General features: G+C 40.2%; 1 protein-coding gene across 1 annotated transcript in view; it reads left to right on the top strand.

Annotated features, from left to right (window-relative positions):
• The window catches only part of CHRNA5 (cholinergic receptor nicotinic alpha 5 subunit), a 27,254-nt gene that overhangs the window by 7,399 nt on the left and 1,652 nt on the right, over positions 1-18,203 (top strand). The window contains exons 2-5 of the mRNA XM_017519329.2: positions 6,387-6,538; positions 12,362-12,406; positions 14,105-14,214; positions 15,568-16,399. Coding sequence (XP_017374818.2) covers positions 12,380-12,406; positions 14,105-14,214; positions 15,568-16,399 — 969 coding nt within the window. The 5' untranslated portion in view covers positions 6,387-6,538; positions 12,362-12,379. The remainder of the gene's footprint in view (positions 1-6,386; positions 6,539-12,361; positions 12,407-14,104; positions 14,215-15,567; positions 16,400-18,203) is intronic.

The raw sequence follows: 18,203 nt of genomic DNA, 5'->3' as shown, positions 1-18,203 counted from the left end.
AAAAAAAAAAAAAAAAAAAAAAAAAGGGAAAGAAAAAAAATTGTGGCTTATGGTGGTTCACAGCTAATTAGTGGTGCCCAGTAGTCAAATTAAGGCTTTCAGCTTTGCAGTTCTGTGTCCTTTTCACCATACTAAAACTAAGGAGCTAGGTTACATTTCTTTTTTCTTACATCATTCTCCCAGTTCCCCAAACTTTCAACAACGAATGATAGAGTTAAAGTTGAATTTGTAAAACCAAAATGTGAATATAGTAAAGTGTTAGTGATATTACTGTATACGCATTTATACCTTTGTTAGGTATTCAACTTAGTTTTTCTGTTAGCAGCTGTGCTTTTAACTACTTTAGAGGAATCAGCCCATTAATTTTTTTTGTTCTTATCCTATTTTTAGTGTGCTTCACTGCTTGGTTCCCTTTGTTTTTCTGAGATATGTGATTTATATGCTATTAGCAGGTTGTATTATAATTACTATTATTTCCTTTCAAGAATAGAGACTTGAGGAAAGCTTTATAGTGAACCTTCATTGCCCTGTGTTGAGTGCCCAATGCCACAAGCACATTCTTCCTTTGTATTTTTGCAAAGTTCCATTGCCTAGGACTGTCTGGAGATAATCTTTGTTTGTCTTTTGGTTACCATTACTTTAGCAATCACTTACGGAATAATAAGAACGACCCTGTGCTGGCACTTGCATCTACACTTTTAGCTAATCCTTACAATCTCTCGTAAGGGAGGCACTTGTTTTATACCTGTCACAGATGAGGAAAAGTAGTATGCAAAGTTGAATAACTTATCATCTGTCTTTTTGGTTATAGACATTCTATTAGGTGTGAAGTGCTATCTCACTGTGGTTTTGATTTGTGTTTTCCTGATGGATAAAGGTGTTGAGCATCTTTTCATATATTTATTGGCCTTTCTTTAGAGAAATGTCTAAGTTCATTTAGATCTCTTGCTCACTTAAAAATTGGATTATTGGGCTGGGCATGGTGGCTCACGCCTGTAATCCCAGCATTTTGGGAGGCCAAGGTGGGTGGATCACTTGAGGTCAGGAGTTTGAGACCAGCCTGGCCAACATGGTGAAAGCTGTCTCTGCTAAAAATACAAAAATTAGCCAGGTGTGGTGGTGCGTGCCTGTAATCCCAGCTACTCAGGAGGCTGAGGCAGAGAATTGCTTGAACCTGGGTGGCAGAGGTTGCTATGAGCTGAGATCGCACTACTGCACTCCAGCCTGGGCGACAGAGCGAGACTCTGTCTCAAAAAAAAAAAAAAAAAACTGGATTATCGAATCTTTTTATTATTGATTTATAATAGTTCTTTATATATTTTAGATACAAGTACCCTATCAGATATATCATTTGCTAATATTTTCTCTGGGTCCTATATCCTTTTGATGTAAGGGATCTTTTTAAGTCAAGTTTTTAGTTTTACTTGTTTTTGTTGTTGTTTTTGAGATAGGATGTCTGTCTTCCTGGCTGGAGTGCAGTGGTACAATCTTGGCTCACACCAACCTCTCCCTCCCGGGTTTAATCGGTCCTCCTACCTTAGCCTCCCCAGTATCTGGGACCACAGGCGTGTGCTACACGCCCACATCATTTTTGTGCTTTTAGTAGAGATGGGGTTTCGCCACGTTGGCCGGGCTGGTCTTAAACTCCTGGCCTCAAGTGATCCACCTGCCTTGGCCTCCCAAAGTGCTGGAATTAAAGGCATGAGTCACCATGCCCCACCAAGTCAAGTATTTTTAAGACAAGGAAGAGAAGGAAAATTAAAATGTAATAATATAATAAGTAAGGCTGCGTATGGTGGATCTTATAGCACTTTGGGAGATTAAGGCGGGAGGATTGCTTGAGCCCAAGAGTTCAAGACCAACCTGGGCTACAAAGAGTCCCTGTCTCTACAAAAAAATAAAGAAACTAGCTGGCTCTGGTGGAATGCACCTATAGTTCCAACTGTGTGGGGGCTTGAGGTAGGAGGGAAGCTGAGGTGGGTGGATTGCTTGAGGCCAGGAGTTTGAGGCTGCATGAGCCGTAATGGCACCACTGTACTCCAGCCTGGGTAACAGGGCAAGACCTGGTCTCTCTCTCTCTCTCTCTCTCTCTCTCTCTCACACACACACACACACACACACACACACACACACAATTACTGTCATCAGCCTATATGTAGCATTATAGAGATGCCAAAAAAGTGCTCATTTTCAATAGGATGAGCAAATGTTAACTATTTAAAACAACTTCTAAAAAGAATTTTCCATTTGATTCAGTTTATTTAGAATTTAGCTTAAATATAGTGTCGTGTGTGCTGTGTCAGTCGTTCCTACTGGATTGTAAATGTGGATGCTGCCTGTTTTGCTTACCAGTATGTTCCCAGGGCCTGCCTGAAATGAGGCTCATGTCCAATAAATGTTTGTTACATGAATGAATGAGTAAACATCAGTGTGGGCTAGAGCTGTCGGGGTGTGGCATTCATTAAGTTAATCTAGAAAGTTGTCACAAGATGGAAGATGTTAGGGTGACAAGAGCACGAAGCCCCTCAGAGCTCTGCCATTAATGAGGGTGTAGCAGCAGCCCTTCTGGTCACATATCCTGATCTGGGAAATGAGGAAATGAGGGGATGCATTGGGTTGTCTCCTTTTTTTTTTTTGAGGCTGAGTTTTGCTCTTGTTGCCCAGGTTGGAGTGCAGTGGCACAATCTTGGCTCACTGCAACCTCCACCTCCCAGGGTCAAGCGATTCTCCTGCCTCAGCCTCCCAAGTAGCTGGGATTACAGGCATATGCCATCACGCCTGGCTAATTTTGTGTTTTTAGTAGAGACACGGTTTCTCCATTTTGGTCAGGCTGGTCCTGAACTCCTGACCTCAGGTGATCCACCCACCTCGGCCTCCCAAAGTGCTGGGATTACAGGTGTGAGCCACTGGGCCTGGCTGAAATTGTCTCCTTTTTAACATGCTGAGATTTGTGAGCAGCATAAACTTAAAACAGTTAGAGCCAGCTAAAAAAGCGTGACTGCTAAGAAGAATTTAATTGCACTATCAAGGTTTTATGCTAAAATGTCTCTGACATTTGCACTGGACACTGCTTTAAAGTGTGCTAAGAAAATGATATTTCTAGTATGGGATGTATTGCGAAGATATTCACAAAGCAATATCTTAAAGATTCTCATTAGGCAGAATGTTGGGATTAATTTAGCATTTTGCTGATACCCTGTCTACTTTCTTTCAAACAAGATTTGAGATAGCAATTCAAGCTAGTTTTTCCCCCACTTGGGCAAAAGTTTCTTAGATGGTATTGAAAGACATTTTAGGCTGGTTGCAATGGCTCACAGCTGTAATCCGAGCACTTTGCGAGGCAGAGGTGGACAGATTCCTTGAGCTCAGGAGTTCAAGACTAATCTGGGCAACATGGTGAAACCCTGTCTCTACCAAAAATACAAAAAACTAGCCAGGTGTGGTGCACGCCTATGGTCCCAGTTACTCAGGAGGCTGTGGTGCGAGGATCACTTGAGCCCAGGAGGTCGAGGCTGCAGTGAGCCAAGATTGCACCACTGGACTCCAGCCTGGGTGACAGAGATGAAAAAAAACCATTTTATTTATTAATACTTTTAACCCTTAAATTTTTGGTATTTCAGGGTCTATAATTAGGAAGATTAGAAGAGGAGAAATGGTTCAATAATGCTATTTTGGCCACATGCAGTAGCTCATGCCTATAATCCCAGCACTTTGGGAGGCTGAGGTGGGCGGATCACAAGGTCAGGAGCTCGAGACTGTCCTGGCCAATATGGCGAAACCCCACCTCTACTAGAAATACAAAAATTAGCCAGGCATGGTGGGGGGCAGCTGTAGTCTCAGCTACTTGGGAGGCTGAGGCTCTTGAATCTGGGAGGCAGTGTTGCAGTGAGCTGAAGTCACACCACTGCATGCCAGCCTGGGTGACAGAGTGAGACTCTGTCTCAACAAATAAAATAAAAATAAAATTAATGGCTTGTAAACATTAAGAATGACTCTAGTGTATAATTTTCTAAATCTAAATATCTTTAATGCTGTGCATTTCAGTGTAAGGAGATGTTTACAGACATCACCACACAAACTCTACAGTATTTATAGATTAAATGTTAAGTATCTTAAAATATTACTGCTGGACGCGGTGGCTCATACCTGTAATCCCAGCACTTTGGGAGGCTGAGGCAGTTGGATCACCTAAGGTCAGGAGTTCGAGACCAGCCTGACCAATATGGTGAAACCCCATCTCTACTAAAAATACAAAAATTAGCCTGTGTGCCTGTGGTCCCAGCTACTCGGGAGGCTGAGACAGGAGACTCACTTGAACCCTGGAGTGGAGGTGGCAGTGAGCTGAGATCGCAACACTTCACTCCAGCCTGGGCGACAGAGTGAGACTCTGTCTCTAAATAAATAAATGTAAGTAAATAAATAATAATTTTAAAAAACTAGTTATTCAGGGAAGCAGGACACAAACTCTCAAGGAGTAGATTATTTATGAAAAACGAGGCAGCAAAAGAGAATCAGGGAATAGGTTTCCTCCAGCTAGAGTACCCGGGCATTCTTTCATATCTCTGTATGGAAAACATGGTCTATCATCATGAAGAGAAGATTTTGTGAAAGTGCTAATTTCTTTCCAACCATTTCTTTTAGGATGGAGAAGAACCATCACTAGCTACTGTAATCCTGTGTGTATATTTGCTGATTAATAAGCCAGTGACATTTTTGTTTCAAGTAAAAGTGGTTTTTTTTCATAATATTGTTAGTCTTAAGTAAATGTCATGCTTGAATTTTATACATTTCACGTTTCCTTAAGTGACCCCAGCCCAGACAACATTGAAAACTCATTTCTTCAGAGAGGCTTATTTGAGCTCTATAGAAGTATAAACATAACTGTGATGCCCTAATCTAACCAGTCTTTGGCCATGGTATCCACAATATTTTATATTTTGACTTAAAAAAATTTTTTTTAACAACTTAGGCCCTAAAGTAGATTTTTTAAAAGAAAAACCTTTTTATTTTAGTATATTTAATGGCACACGTTTCCTGATTTTTCAATAGGAATTGCTCATCTTCATTTGACATTGAGCCCTGTGAATTATTTAGCCAACCATGTTCACATTCACACACAAACATTTCTATTTCTATTTTTATTTTTTACTGATCTTGAAATAAATCTTTCTTGACTCTTCATCCTCTATATCTCTGTATCAGCGTAACTTTTGGAAAGAGGTCATTCCTGTCTTTGCATTCTGTCTTAAACATACTCCAATTCATCTCTCTTCTCTCCCGGTAGATGGCTCTGGTTAGTTTCACCATCGACCTCACTGTTGCTAATCCAACACTCAGTTCTCAGCTGCCTCTCCACGGCTCATGAGTAGCATCAATAGATTGGGAAACTCAACCCTTCTTGCTACATTTTCTTCATTTAGCTTCCAGGACAGCACACTAACTGCTATCGTTGAGTTCTTCTTTCCTAATTCCCTAAAAAGCAGCTTTATACAAATGTATAGTTTTATACAAATATAGTAGCAAAGTATGTCAAAGCTAAAGAAGTAATTCAATATTTGTATATTTTCATATTAAGATTATGCCAATTAGGCCAGGCACAATGGCTCACACCTGTGGTCCCAGCACTGTGGGAGGCTGAGGCAGGTGAATCACTGAAGGTCAGGAGTTCAAGACCAGCCTGGGCAACATGGTGAAACCCTGTTTCTACTAAAAATACAAAAATTAGCTGGGTGTGATGGTGTATTCCTGTAGTCCCAGCTACTCAGGAGGCTGAGGTGGGAGAATTGCTTGAATCCTGGTGGCAGAGGTTTCAGTGAGCCAAGATTACATCACTACACTCCAGCCTGGGAGACCAGGAATGACTCCGTCTCAAAAAAAAAAAAAAAAAAAGCAAACTAAAGCAGTTTTAACATTTATAATTGATAAATGAGATTTGCTTTAGTATATCTGTTTTCTAGGTTTGGAATTTCTAGATAACCCCCACAACCTTGGCAATTTAAAAGCTTTTATTACTTAGATTTGAAATTATTCTGTATTGCGTACTGAGTGTTTCTTAAGGAACTCAGCATGTTCCACAGTCAGTAGTCTGATTTAACTAAGACATATCTGAATGAGAGTATCCCTTATTTGATCAGAAATACTTATGTTAACATTTCATATTAAGAGCTGCATTATTAATAGCATAAATTGTAGTTTAGTTCATTAATAATGCTGAACTTTTTTTTTTTTTTTTGAGACAGAGTCTTGCTCTTTGGCCCAAGTTTGAGTGCAGTGGCCTGATCTTGGCTCACTGCAACATTTGCCTCTGGGTTTGAACTTTTGTTTGAAATATAGGTATCTGGTGGGATAGAAGCCAGTATACTAACTTTTAAAAATTTATTATACAGGATCATCTGAACCTTCTTCTATTGCAGAACATGAAAATAGTTTACTTAAGAATTTATTTCAAGGCTGTGAAAGATGGGTTCGTCCTGTGGAACACCTGAATGACAAAATAAAAATAAAGTTTGGACTTGCAATATCTCAACTGGTGGATGTGGTAGGTGTGCATATCCTTATATGCCCAATTTCCCACAGGTTAGTGAGAGCCTGGTGTGTGCCCAGGCACTGTGCTGGGCACCAAGGATTACAAAGGTGATTGAGGCAGTCCTTTTCCTGAAGGAACTCACCAGGGAAAAGTACTGATTATGCCACATACATGGTAACACACTGTGTTTATAGTATATTTTATAGTTTAGAACTGTTTATCTCAATTTGGTAATTATAAATCTATCTTTAACAAATTCAAAGACATTGTATAGTCCTAAAATGTGTTAAAAATAAGCTCAGAAAGTTTAAGAGTAGCTTGTTAGCTTGAACGTAGGGAAAAGAAAATTTTTTAAGAGAAAAAGTCCAAAAATAGAGTGATAGAGTCTTAGGACATAAAAGTATCACAATAGATCATTATCTTGGGATCACACTTAAAACATTTCAGAAATTTTTCCATGTGACATTCATTAGGTAGAATAAGTTCCCTTGATAACTTGTTCTTATTGTCAAGAGATCCTATCTATTTAAACTAAAATATTCATGCTGCTTTTTAAACTAGTTTCTTCTTGTTCTGAACATGTATATCCATAATTATTTCCCTGTTGTGTTCCCAGAAAAACCAAGTATATGTATGTGTGTGTGTGTATGTGTGTGTGTGTGTGTGTGTACATATATATATATACACACATATATATACATACATATACATATATATACACACATATAAGTTTTAAAATAAAATCTATAGATGTGTTTTATGTTCTGATTACAAAGCAATGAGTGATTTTTATAGAGAATTTGGAAAGTACAAAAATATACAAATGAGAAAATAAAAATTGACTAACTACTACCTGGCGATGTCTAACGTTAATAATTAGTTGTGTTTCTTGACAGTTTTTCTTTGTGTATATGTTACAAAATTTGAATAATATTTTAGATATAATTTTGATTACTGCTTTTTCTCTACTGTGACATGATTAACATTTTCCTATGTCATTACATAATCTTCAAATATAATTTTTAATGGTTGAATATTTCATCTAATTTATTTAACCATTCTCCTATTTTGAACAGAAGCTTATTTCTAATTTTTTAAATATAATCAACAATGATGAATATATTTGTACACAAATGGCTGAATGTCTCCTTTCTTAAGGGAAAGGCAGTTAGTGAACCAAAGGATATGTTTTATTCAAAGTCTATTGCTATGTCATCTAATTGCTTCCAGAAAGGCTAATGAACATATATGGGCTGTGTACTCAGCCCTTGACTAGTCAATATGGGGAGATTTTAAATGAAAATAAGAAAGTGGAAAAGTAAGGTGGTGGCCAGGCACGGTGGCTCACACTTGTAATCCCAGCATTTTGGAAGGCCAAGGCAGGCGGATCACTTGAGGTCAAGAGTTCGAGACCAGCCTGGCCAATATAGCAAAACCCCATCTCTACCCAAAATACAAAAATTAGCTGGGTGGCGGTCAATGCCTGTAATCCCAGCAACTCAGGAGCCTGAGACAGGAGAACCATTTGAACCCAGGAGGCAGAGGTTGCAGTGAGCCGAGATTGCACCACTATACTCCAGCCTGGGCGACAGAGCGAGATTATGCGGAGGAAGGCAGCAAATCACACTGCCATGTGTGTACCTATGCAACAATTTTGCATGTTCTTCACATGTACCCCAAAACCTAAAATGCAATTTAAAAAAAAAGAAAAAGAAAAGAAAAGTAAGGTGGGTGGGGCTTGCTCTCAAAGATCTTTCTGGTTGAGGCCATTGGCACAGAAATGGTGTAGAACAGCGTAGCACTAAATCCTGATGCCAGAAAAAGCTGGGAATTCAGATCTTGATGAATGACCTTATCAAAGAAGGTAGGGTAGATGAGGTGGCACCTGAGCTGGCTTTGTAGCAAGTGTAGGGTTTTACATGGCAGAGAGGAAGAGTATTTAAATACAGAGGAACAATATAACCATAGGTATATATAAGTGATAACTGAGCCCTTCTGTAGAGTTGTTTACATCAAAAGATGAATGTTGGAAGCCCTGGCATACAGGAGCGGTCTGACTGGATGGTAGAGAAAGTGAGGAGGATCTCTGCATGCCACTTTGTCTTTGATCCTGCCATGCTTACTTCCTGGGAGAACTTTCCTACAGGCACTAACCATTTATTATTCAAGGCCAAATTCATTTGTCAGACCCTTTGTGAAATCTCTCCAGACTCCCTAAGACAGCTTCTCCTGTGCTTAAACTTTTTTTTTTTTTTTGCACTGTAATATGGTGCCCATGACACTCACTGGTACTCATGTGTTCTGGCATTTCATCTTCAAAGCTGGGTGAGCTTGATTCCTTGTCTCTGTCCCTGAGCCTAGCACGGTATCTGGTACATAGTAAATGCTGAATGAGTGAGAGATCTGATAGGCAACAACACGGTCAAAGCAGTACTTCCAGAAGATCAGTAAAACAGTAATGCACATGGTTTTGAGGGGTGAAAGAGAGACTAGAGGGTGGGACACAAGTTAGAGGACTACATAGAAGAAGGAAAAGGGCTTGACCACTGAATATGAAGGGAGGCATCACATTTTGAAGACTAGGTGATTAGAATGGAAGAGTAACACATTTGAAAGATAATATTCATTGTTATGCAAGTAGGGCGGAGAAGTTGATGAGTTTGATTGTGGTTTGAGGTGTTAATTCCAAAGAAAATGTTCACTAGCCTTTGGGAAGTCAGGACCGGCTCTGAGGTGACGGGCGACACCAAGGATGTCCGTCTGGAATTGCTGGCCTGGAGGTGATTATTGAAAACTTTGATGAGATTTTTGTTTTTGTTTTTGCCCTCACCTCTCACCTCCCACTTTGATTAGTTTTTAAAGTTAGTGGGAAGAGCAGGAACCGAATTCTTGAGGAACATTTGCAGAAAGTGTAGAAGGAAGGGCTAACCAAGTATAGAAGTTGGGGAAGGGTTGTTTTTTGAGAGAAGAGCCTAGGAAATGAAATGTCAGTGACTAAGAAAGGGGAAGATGACTGGAGTCAGGGGAGATGCAGGCTGAGGGCCCCGGAGATGGAAAATAGAAACGTCACTGAATTGTGTCTGAGCCGCTTTAGGTTCCTTTTATCGCTAAGCTGCCCGGAATCATATTTGGTAGATTCCTGCCTTACAGGTATTGATCGACTTACCACCTATGCAACTTACAACCATTCGACTTTACCACCACAATCGCTAGCCACCACTGCTCCACGTCTGGCAGCGCAAACGTTGCCCAGCTGGGCGTACAACAGTGCGGACCAGCTTCCGGCAGCACTACCATCTCCATGTGCACCATTTCAACTGTACATATAGCCTACTCAACTTACAACCAAATCGTGTTATGACCAGTCTGCGGTCACAACCGTGGTCGTAAGTCGAGCACTAGCTGTATTTCCCACATGTTCTGCCTTTTTTTTTTTTTTTAAATCTCATTTTTAGCTTGTTTGTTTTGATTTTAAAGATAAATCTTTTTTTCTTTCTTTTATGCTTTTTAAGACAGAGTCTTGTAGCCGTGCGATCTCGGCTCACTGCAACTTCTACCTCCCAGGTTTAAGCAGTTCTCTGCCTCAGCCTCCTGATTAGCTGGGATTACACGTGTGTGCCACCACGCCTGGCTAATTTTTGTATTTTTAGTAGAGAAGAGGTTTCACTATCTTGGCCAGGCAGGTCTTGAACTCCTGACCTCGTGATCCACCTGCCTCAGCCTCCCAAAGTGCTGGGATTACAGGTGTGAGCCACTGCGTCCAGCCAAGATAAAATCTTTTTAAAAATAGTATTATCCCTGAAACTCTTCTGCTGTATTTATGCGTGTAGTTAACATTTTTCCATTTATTTGTGGTTTCTTCCTGGGGATCATCCTACATTTGTCTGTCCTCAGTTTCATTTTTGTTGCACCGTCCATTGTGCCGAGCACGTTATAGTTGCTTGGGAGGCATTTGAAGTCACATTAAATGAGGCGGTATCCCTTATGGTAATGGCTGACCACCACATCTTTGGAGCCATTTGAGAACCTATGGATTATTCTTTTATCTGTGTTATTGTTGGAAATGCTAAGTATTGCTGGGAGCTGAATTTATGTGTGCGTGCACATTTTTCTAGGGAAAGGGCCTATAATTTTCATTAGATTCTCAAAGATGATCTACTGCCCATCATGGGTAATATGTTTACCAGAACTTTCCTAATTATAAATGCCTCTGTTTAGAACTTTTGCCTAACAGGCATATTCAGATACAGGGATCAGCGGTTATTTTGGATGGTGTGTGACCGGGGCAGACAGTAGAGTTGGTGAGGTGAGGTTTAGATTTAGGAAATTTGAGTTCTAAAATTATTTCTACAACTAATTGGTGGTGTGACTTCAGGCAAGTTGCCCCACTGGGCCAGTTTCTGTATCTGAAAACTACAGCGTTTCAATCACAGAAAATTGGTCTTTGGAACTGCACAGTCAGAGAGATGGCCATGCTGCATTTCCTCATACTCATTCTCCCCATGCAGGGACCTCACGGAGCTGCCTGCATCCCCAGGGGTATGCTTCCTTCTGGTCTCGTCCTTTGTCCTGGGTCACTCACCTGTTGTTGGGATGGGATAAGGAATGGGTCACCTCCAGCCAGCTGAGCTATTAATATTTATTTAACCTCTGTCTTCTCCCCAACTGCCTTATACTTCTGTGAGTCTCTATAGCATTGAATCTCATAGCATTGTATCCTATACATAATATATTTGTGGCTGGTGATTACGGATCTCTTATTGATTCTCCTGGCTCCATGATATTTAGTAAAATTTAATGGAAGAAGCATTCTTTAATTAGACCTTGAATATTTGGTAAAGGACCAGGATAGCAAAGACATGAGAGCAGAGATGTATAAGTGAGAGGTACCAAGGACCTCTAGTTCTCTACAAAAAAAAGTAGCGCCAAAAGCTTCATGAAATTGGCATGCAAGGCTGTGACCTCAATATTTTTTCTTTTTCTTTTTTTTTCTCGAGATGGAATCTCGCTGTGCTGCCCAGGCTGGAGTGCCGTGGCATGATCTTGGCTCACTGCAAACTTGGACTCCTGGGTTCAAACAGTTCTTGTGCCTCAGCCTCCTGAATAGCTGGGATTACAGGCATGTGCCACCACACCTGGCTAATTTTTTGTATTTGTTTTCAGTGGAGATGGGGTTTCATCATGTTGGCCCTATTGGTCTCAAACTCCTGCCCTCAAGTGATCCGTCCCTCCTTGGCCTCCCAAAGTGCTGGGATTGCAGGCGTGAGCCACTGCAACCAGCCCCCAGTATTGTTTCTATATAGTAGATCTACAAGGAGATTCAGATTCTTGCCTCAGCAGAGGCAAATGACTGTAAGAGAGGTCCCTCAGGAATGTACAGAATGTACAGAAATACTGTCTCTCACTGATTCTAAGAAGGACACTTTTCTGCATTTTAACACCTCTGAAATCATGATGTGTGTGAAATTCATGGCAGCTTGCAATTTGTTGACAGCCTTTTTCCTCCTCTTAGTGCTATGCACATAAGATAACACAGTGCTTATATCTTAGACTGGATCTTAAATTTGAGGAAGTATAGTAGTTGAGTTGATGAATGTTAAATGTAAAAATGCCAAAGGTATGTTTTGGTGTAGTTTATCTGAAATAGAGTGAGTTGAAAGGAATAATGTGAAATTAGGCTGGAAGAAAGATCCTAGCTTTCTAGAGAACCAGACTGATGAACGAAATGTGGGTACTATGTGAAGAGTGTTTATATAACAATGTGAAATTTATTATTTAAAGAATTGTTTCTGTAATTGAAATAATCGACCTTATTTAAATTGTTATTTTTTAAAGGATGAGAAAAATCAGTTAATGACAACAAATGTCTGGTTGAAACAGGTATGTATAAAATTCAAACAGGCACCCAATTAGTGACTGGGATACCTATTTTTGTTATAGGTCTCGCAGCAGAAATACAAGAATGTGGATATTTGTGAATATGAATGAATACATGAATATGTGGCCTTGGTGGACTGGCAGGATACAGAAAGATGAGGGTGGATGGAGTTCTTGTATTTATTCAGCCGATATCTTTTGGAGTGCCTACTATGTGCCATTCACTGTTATGGGCACTGGGGAAACAGCAGTGAACAAAACAGACAAAAAACTGTGCTGTATTTGTCTGTTCTTATACTGCCATAAGGGCTGGGAAATTTATAAAGGAAAGAGTTTTAATGGACTCACAGTTCAGTGTGGCTGGGGAGGCCTCACAATGATGGTGGAAGGCAAAGGAGGAGCAAAGGCACGTCTTACACGGCGCCAGGCAAGAGAGTGTGTGCAAGGGAAGTGCCCTTTCTGAAACCATCAGATCTCGTGGGACTTACTATCACAAGAACAGCACAGGGAAAACCGGCCCTCATGATACAATTGCCTCTCACTGGGTCTCTCCTACAACATGTGGGGATTATGGAGGCTACAATTCAAGATGAGATTGGTGGAGGGGGACAAGCCAAACCACATCACCTGCCCACATGGAACTTCATCCTATTGGGGGAAAAATAAGTTGTATATTACCTTAGAAGCTGATAAGCTTGGGGGAAAACACACTGGGAAAGAAGCTAGGGAGTATTGGGGGGCTGTACTTATAAAGACGGCAGTCAGAGAAAGCAGCATGGAGAAGACAGTGTCTGAACAGAGGCTTGGAGGAGAGGAAGCAAGCCATGTGTGTATTTGGGGAGGAGCGTTCCAGCAGCAGGACCTGCAAGTGCACAGGTTCCGAGGCTGCTGTGCGCCCAGTGTGTTTAAGCAGTTGCAGGGAGGCCAGTGTGGCTAGCGGCGAGAGAGCCACTGGGGAGGGCAGGTGTAGGAGATGGGATCCGATGGGCAAGAAGAGGCTGGTGGAGTAGCAGCTGCCTACAGGCCACTGCAAGGATTCTGAGTCTGAGGGGGAAATGGGCAAGAATGAAATGAATTATTTTCATGTAGACAGTCCTTTTTATGTAAAGGACTTCTGTTCTTTTCTGGGCCACCATACATATGTCCTAACTGCTGTTGAGCACTTCCTTTTGTTTTTCCTTTATTGTCTGTAACCCCAAACTCCTGAAAGGCATACAGGTTTTTCTCAGGGTACAGCTCCTAAGTTGATCACAGAATTGTAACTGCGTGGAGGCAGGGCAAGGTGTTGAAATATGCAGAATGTGCAATAAATCCAACTCCCTTTTGCATGGACCAGAACAGCCAAATTGGGTGCCAATACCTCTGGAAAAAAGAATGGTTCCCTTGAACCTAGATGTGAAGTGCCTGTGACTTCAAGGCCTGGATATAGTCAGTTGGTGGGAGAAGAGGTGCTGAGCAGAGCCGTGAACACATCTGGCTCTGGTTCTTGCCTGTGTCTCACAGGGACCACGGTGAGAACCACCACCAGAGAGGACAGGGTGATCTGGTGTCCATAAGAAGAAAGACAGGGAGGTCAGTGTTCTCTATTAGAGGTAGAGATGATCTCACGTCCACAATTTCTGATGTGACAAAAAAGTGTAGCATTCACTACTTCTGATTATTACTTTTATTGAAATTGAGGCAGATTTCTTTGTTTTAAAGGAATGGATAGATGTAAAATTAAGATGGAATCCTGAGGACTATGGTGGAATTAAAGTTATACGTGTCCCTTCAGACTCTGTCTGGACACCTGACATCGTTTTGTTTGATAAGTAAGTTATATTCTAAATATAGTTTTATATTTTTGAAAGAAAACATGTATACTACTATTAGGCACTAAGAATTTTTCTCCCTTTTGAAAATTGTTGAGGTGTAAAAATCAAATGACATGACCGCATGTGCTGGGTGTGATGACATGTTTACAGATGAGGAAACAGAGGTTTACAGTGGTGGTTCTTGCCCAAGATCACAGAGCTTGCATGCGGGCAGTGTAGGGGGTCACACCAAGGGGACTGATGGCTCCATTTACCCTTTGATTTGTTAGACTACATATTTGGTGGACTCTAGATTGTTTGGGTATGATTTTTACATCATTGAGGTCATATTTCATGTCAAATATGCATCCTTCTAATTGTGTTTAAATGCTGTATTGTTTCCCACAATGAGGGATCCTGGGTTAATTATTAATTCAGAGGCATCCTACCTAGGTGTGTTTTGAGGATTTTTTTTTTTTTTTTTTTAAACTTGGGGGGGGGGCGGTTTTTTTTTTTTTTTTTTTTTTTTTTCTAAGACCACTCCTGGGCAAAGCTAGGAATTTGTGCTAATCTTAAAGCATTTTGTTTGATTTGAAAGAAGGTGTTTGGCATGAGGACAGAGCAACTGCTATGCAAAAGTATCTTTAATCTTTTGACACCGTTTATCTCCATGCTTCTTAAGAAATGAACAAAGCTTGTAAGGACACACGATGCAGCTTCTTGGAGCATTGTTTTATTTTCAGTAATTGAACACATTTTTGTATTAAACATGGGTATATCACAGAACGGTGTGCAAAAGCCTCATGAATTTGAAGACGAAGAACAATATTTTAAAGAAATCTTATGTTGGAGGTGTGCTTTCCTGCTAGACTTCTCCAGTATACGAATGCACTTGGTGGGAGAGCTTGAGAGGCACAGCTGCTTTTCAGGGCCATGCCCAGCTTGGTGTTGATGGTCTTTTCCCATCGAAGGAAAAAGCAGCCAGTATTTGTGATGAAGGAAGAAAGAGCACCGTGCAACAAGTCTAGGAATGTGGAATCAGGTTTTGGCTGTATGCGTGCCCACTGTGGAAATAGCCTGAGTCTATTTTGTAAGGTGAGGTCCTTTCAACCAGTAGAATCTCAGGCTTCTGTGAAATAGAGATTTGTCAGTCCTGGAGTATTTGCAGAAGATGGGGTTCAGTTCTAGTAGAGTTAGACATTTAAGGAAGATATTCCTAGAGGAGGGTCCCCTATGTGTAGCAGGTGTATCTTATCTGAAGTATAGTGACTTAAAAATTATTTCATGCAATCAGTGATAGGCCTGCTTTTATATTAGGCTTCTATTAATACAATTCATGGTGCATTGTTATTGTATATGTGTGTATTTTAGCGCAGATGGACGTTTTGAAGGGACCAGTACGAAAACAGTCATCAGATACAATGGCACTGTCACCTGGACTCCACCAGCAAACTACAAAAGTTCCTGTACCATCGATGTCACGTTTTTCCCATTTGATCTACAGAACTGTTCCATGAAATTTGGTTCTTGGACTTATGATGGATCGCAGGTTGATATAATTCTAGAGGACCAAGATGTAGACAAGAGGGATTTTTTTGATAATGGAGAATGGGAGATAGTGAGCGCAACGGGGAGCAAAGGAAACAGAACCGACAGCTGTTGCTGGTATCCGCATGTCACTTACTCATTTGTAATCAAGAGCCTGCCTCTCTTTTATACCTTGTTTCTTATAATACCCTGTATCGGGCTCTCATTTTTAACTGTACTTGTCTTCTATCTTCCTTCAAATGAAGGTGAAAAGATTTGTCTCTGCACATCAGTTCTTGTCTCTTTGACCGTCTTCCTGCTGGTTATTGAAGAGATCATACCCTCATCTTCAAAAGTCATACCTCTGATTGGAGAGTGTCTGGTATTTACCATGATTTTTGTGACACTGTCAATTATGGTAACCGTCTTCGCTATCAACATTCATCATCGTTCTTCCTCAACACATAATGCCATGGCACCTTGGGTGCGCAAGATATTTCTTCACAAGCTTCCCAAGCTGCTTTGCATGAGAAGTCATGCGGATAGGTACTTCACTCAGAAGGAGCAAACTGAGAGCAGGAGCGGACCAGAATCTTCTAGAAACACAATGGAAGCTGCGCTCGATTCTATTCGCTACATTACAAGACACATCATGAAGGAAAATGATGTCCGTCAGGTCTGTGACGTGTATTTGCAAACGCAGGTCTGCTTCCATTCTAAGTTCAGAAGTTACTTTCATTACTTTTGGCAGAGTAAAAAGCATGACCCTTAAGTGAGATTAAGCATAGATGGCGGGCCAGACCTGTTGACAGAATTTTCTATAAAAGAGTACTAAGGTTTGTTTCAATTAAAACACCTGTAAAATGGGGCATCTACACAAATCTCACTTCTCCACTTCCCTCATCAGCATCTTAGATGACTCCAAAGAAAATTTAGTGTTACATATTCTAAGGAATAATAATGCCGCCATATTTCTTGGCTCTGACATGATGAATTGTTTTAATTTTGGGGGGTGAGGGCAGTGGGTGAACTGTTTTAATTTTGTCTTCAGTAACTTTGTTTCTAAATTGTGATAATCTGTAGGCAGAACAAGGTTATAATAGTTAATGCAGTTATCAAAAGTTCTTTTAGGGCGGGCACAGTGGCTTCACACCCGTAATTCTAGCATGTTGGGAGGCCAAGGAGGGCAGATCATTTGAGGTCAGGAGTTCGAGACCAACCTAACCAATGTGGTAAAACCCCGTCTCTACTGAAAATACAAAAGAATTACCTGGGCATGGTGGCACATACCTGTAGTCCCAGCTTCTCAGGAGGCTGAGGCAGTAGAATCACTTGAACCCGGGAGGTGGAGGTTGCAGTGAACCAGGATTGCGCCACTGCACTCCAGCCTGGGTGACAGAGTGAGGCTCCATCTCAAAAAAAAATAAAAAATAAAAATAAAAAAGAAAAAAAAAGTTCTTTTAAAGAGTGAGCCTAATGTGAGACTTATAAATATAGCCAATACATTTTTCTAAAATGAATCTTTTTGTTCATTTATAAGAGAATGTTAGGGAAATTAAGAGAAGGTGTTATTGTGTGTTATGTATTATATATCAGAGGAATCATATGAAGCTTAGTAGTAGTGTTTACTGTGCTTAATTTGCCTAAAACATCTGCTTAAAATTTTTTTGTAGAAAAATAACTGTCTCCTTATTTAAGGTTAATATTTAAAATGCAAGAATTGAACATGAATACAATTTTACTAAGGCGATCATATTGGCCTGCACTTTCTTTTAAAATGTGTAAGATTTCAGTCTTGTCACTGCTTTCTTTCTCTGGTGTATTATTTTAAACCTGTGACTATAGTAATATTTTCATAATTGAATGTACATTAAAATTATGTTAATTATAATTTGTAAAGCTATTTTAAATGGAAAATTTTCCATGAGGTATGAGGAGATAGAATGAATTTGGCAAAATAACAGCCTTTCCCCCAAAAGGGGCATTTGATGTATATATTTTTTAAAACTTTTTATTTTTGCTCATATTTGAATGATTGAATTTCAATAAGACATTCCTTCCTTATTATACTATTTATTTCAGTAGGTTTTTGGAAAACATGTGGTATTTGTTCACATGAATAAGTTCTTTTCATGGTGACTGCTGAGACTTTGGTGCACCCATCATAAAAACTTTTAATGCTCTGCATTTGTAAAGTATCTATTTGGTGGTAGCATAATTAAATTAGTTTATAAGGTTTGGAGCTATCAATTAAGTTTTTAAAAGTACATATATTTCTTAGATAATGGTTTAAACTGAGATGGAATTTAATAAATGTCTGCAAAGTATCGTGCAAAAGGGTCATGGCTCATGCTACTAGGACCAGGGAGGTGGGTTTTATTTTCAAAGGAAAACTTGGAAGCAGAGAAGTAATAGAGTGTTTACAATGCCCTAAATTCTAAATTATCCTACCCCTTGAAGCACAGTTCCTATAGAGGACA

This window comes from Cebus imitator, unplaced genomic scaffold (genome assembly GCF_001604975.1).
Source record: "Cebus imitator isolate Cc_AM_T3 unplaced genomic scaffold, Cebus_imitator-1.0 Scaffold737, whole genome shotgun sequence".
Classification (NCBI taxonomy): domain Eukaryota; kingdom Metazoa; phylum Chordata; class Mammalia; order Primates; family Cebidae; genus Cebus; species Cebus imitator.
Note: the sequence above shows the minus strand (reverse complement) of the source record. Positions and strands in the feature narration are given on the sequence as shown.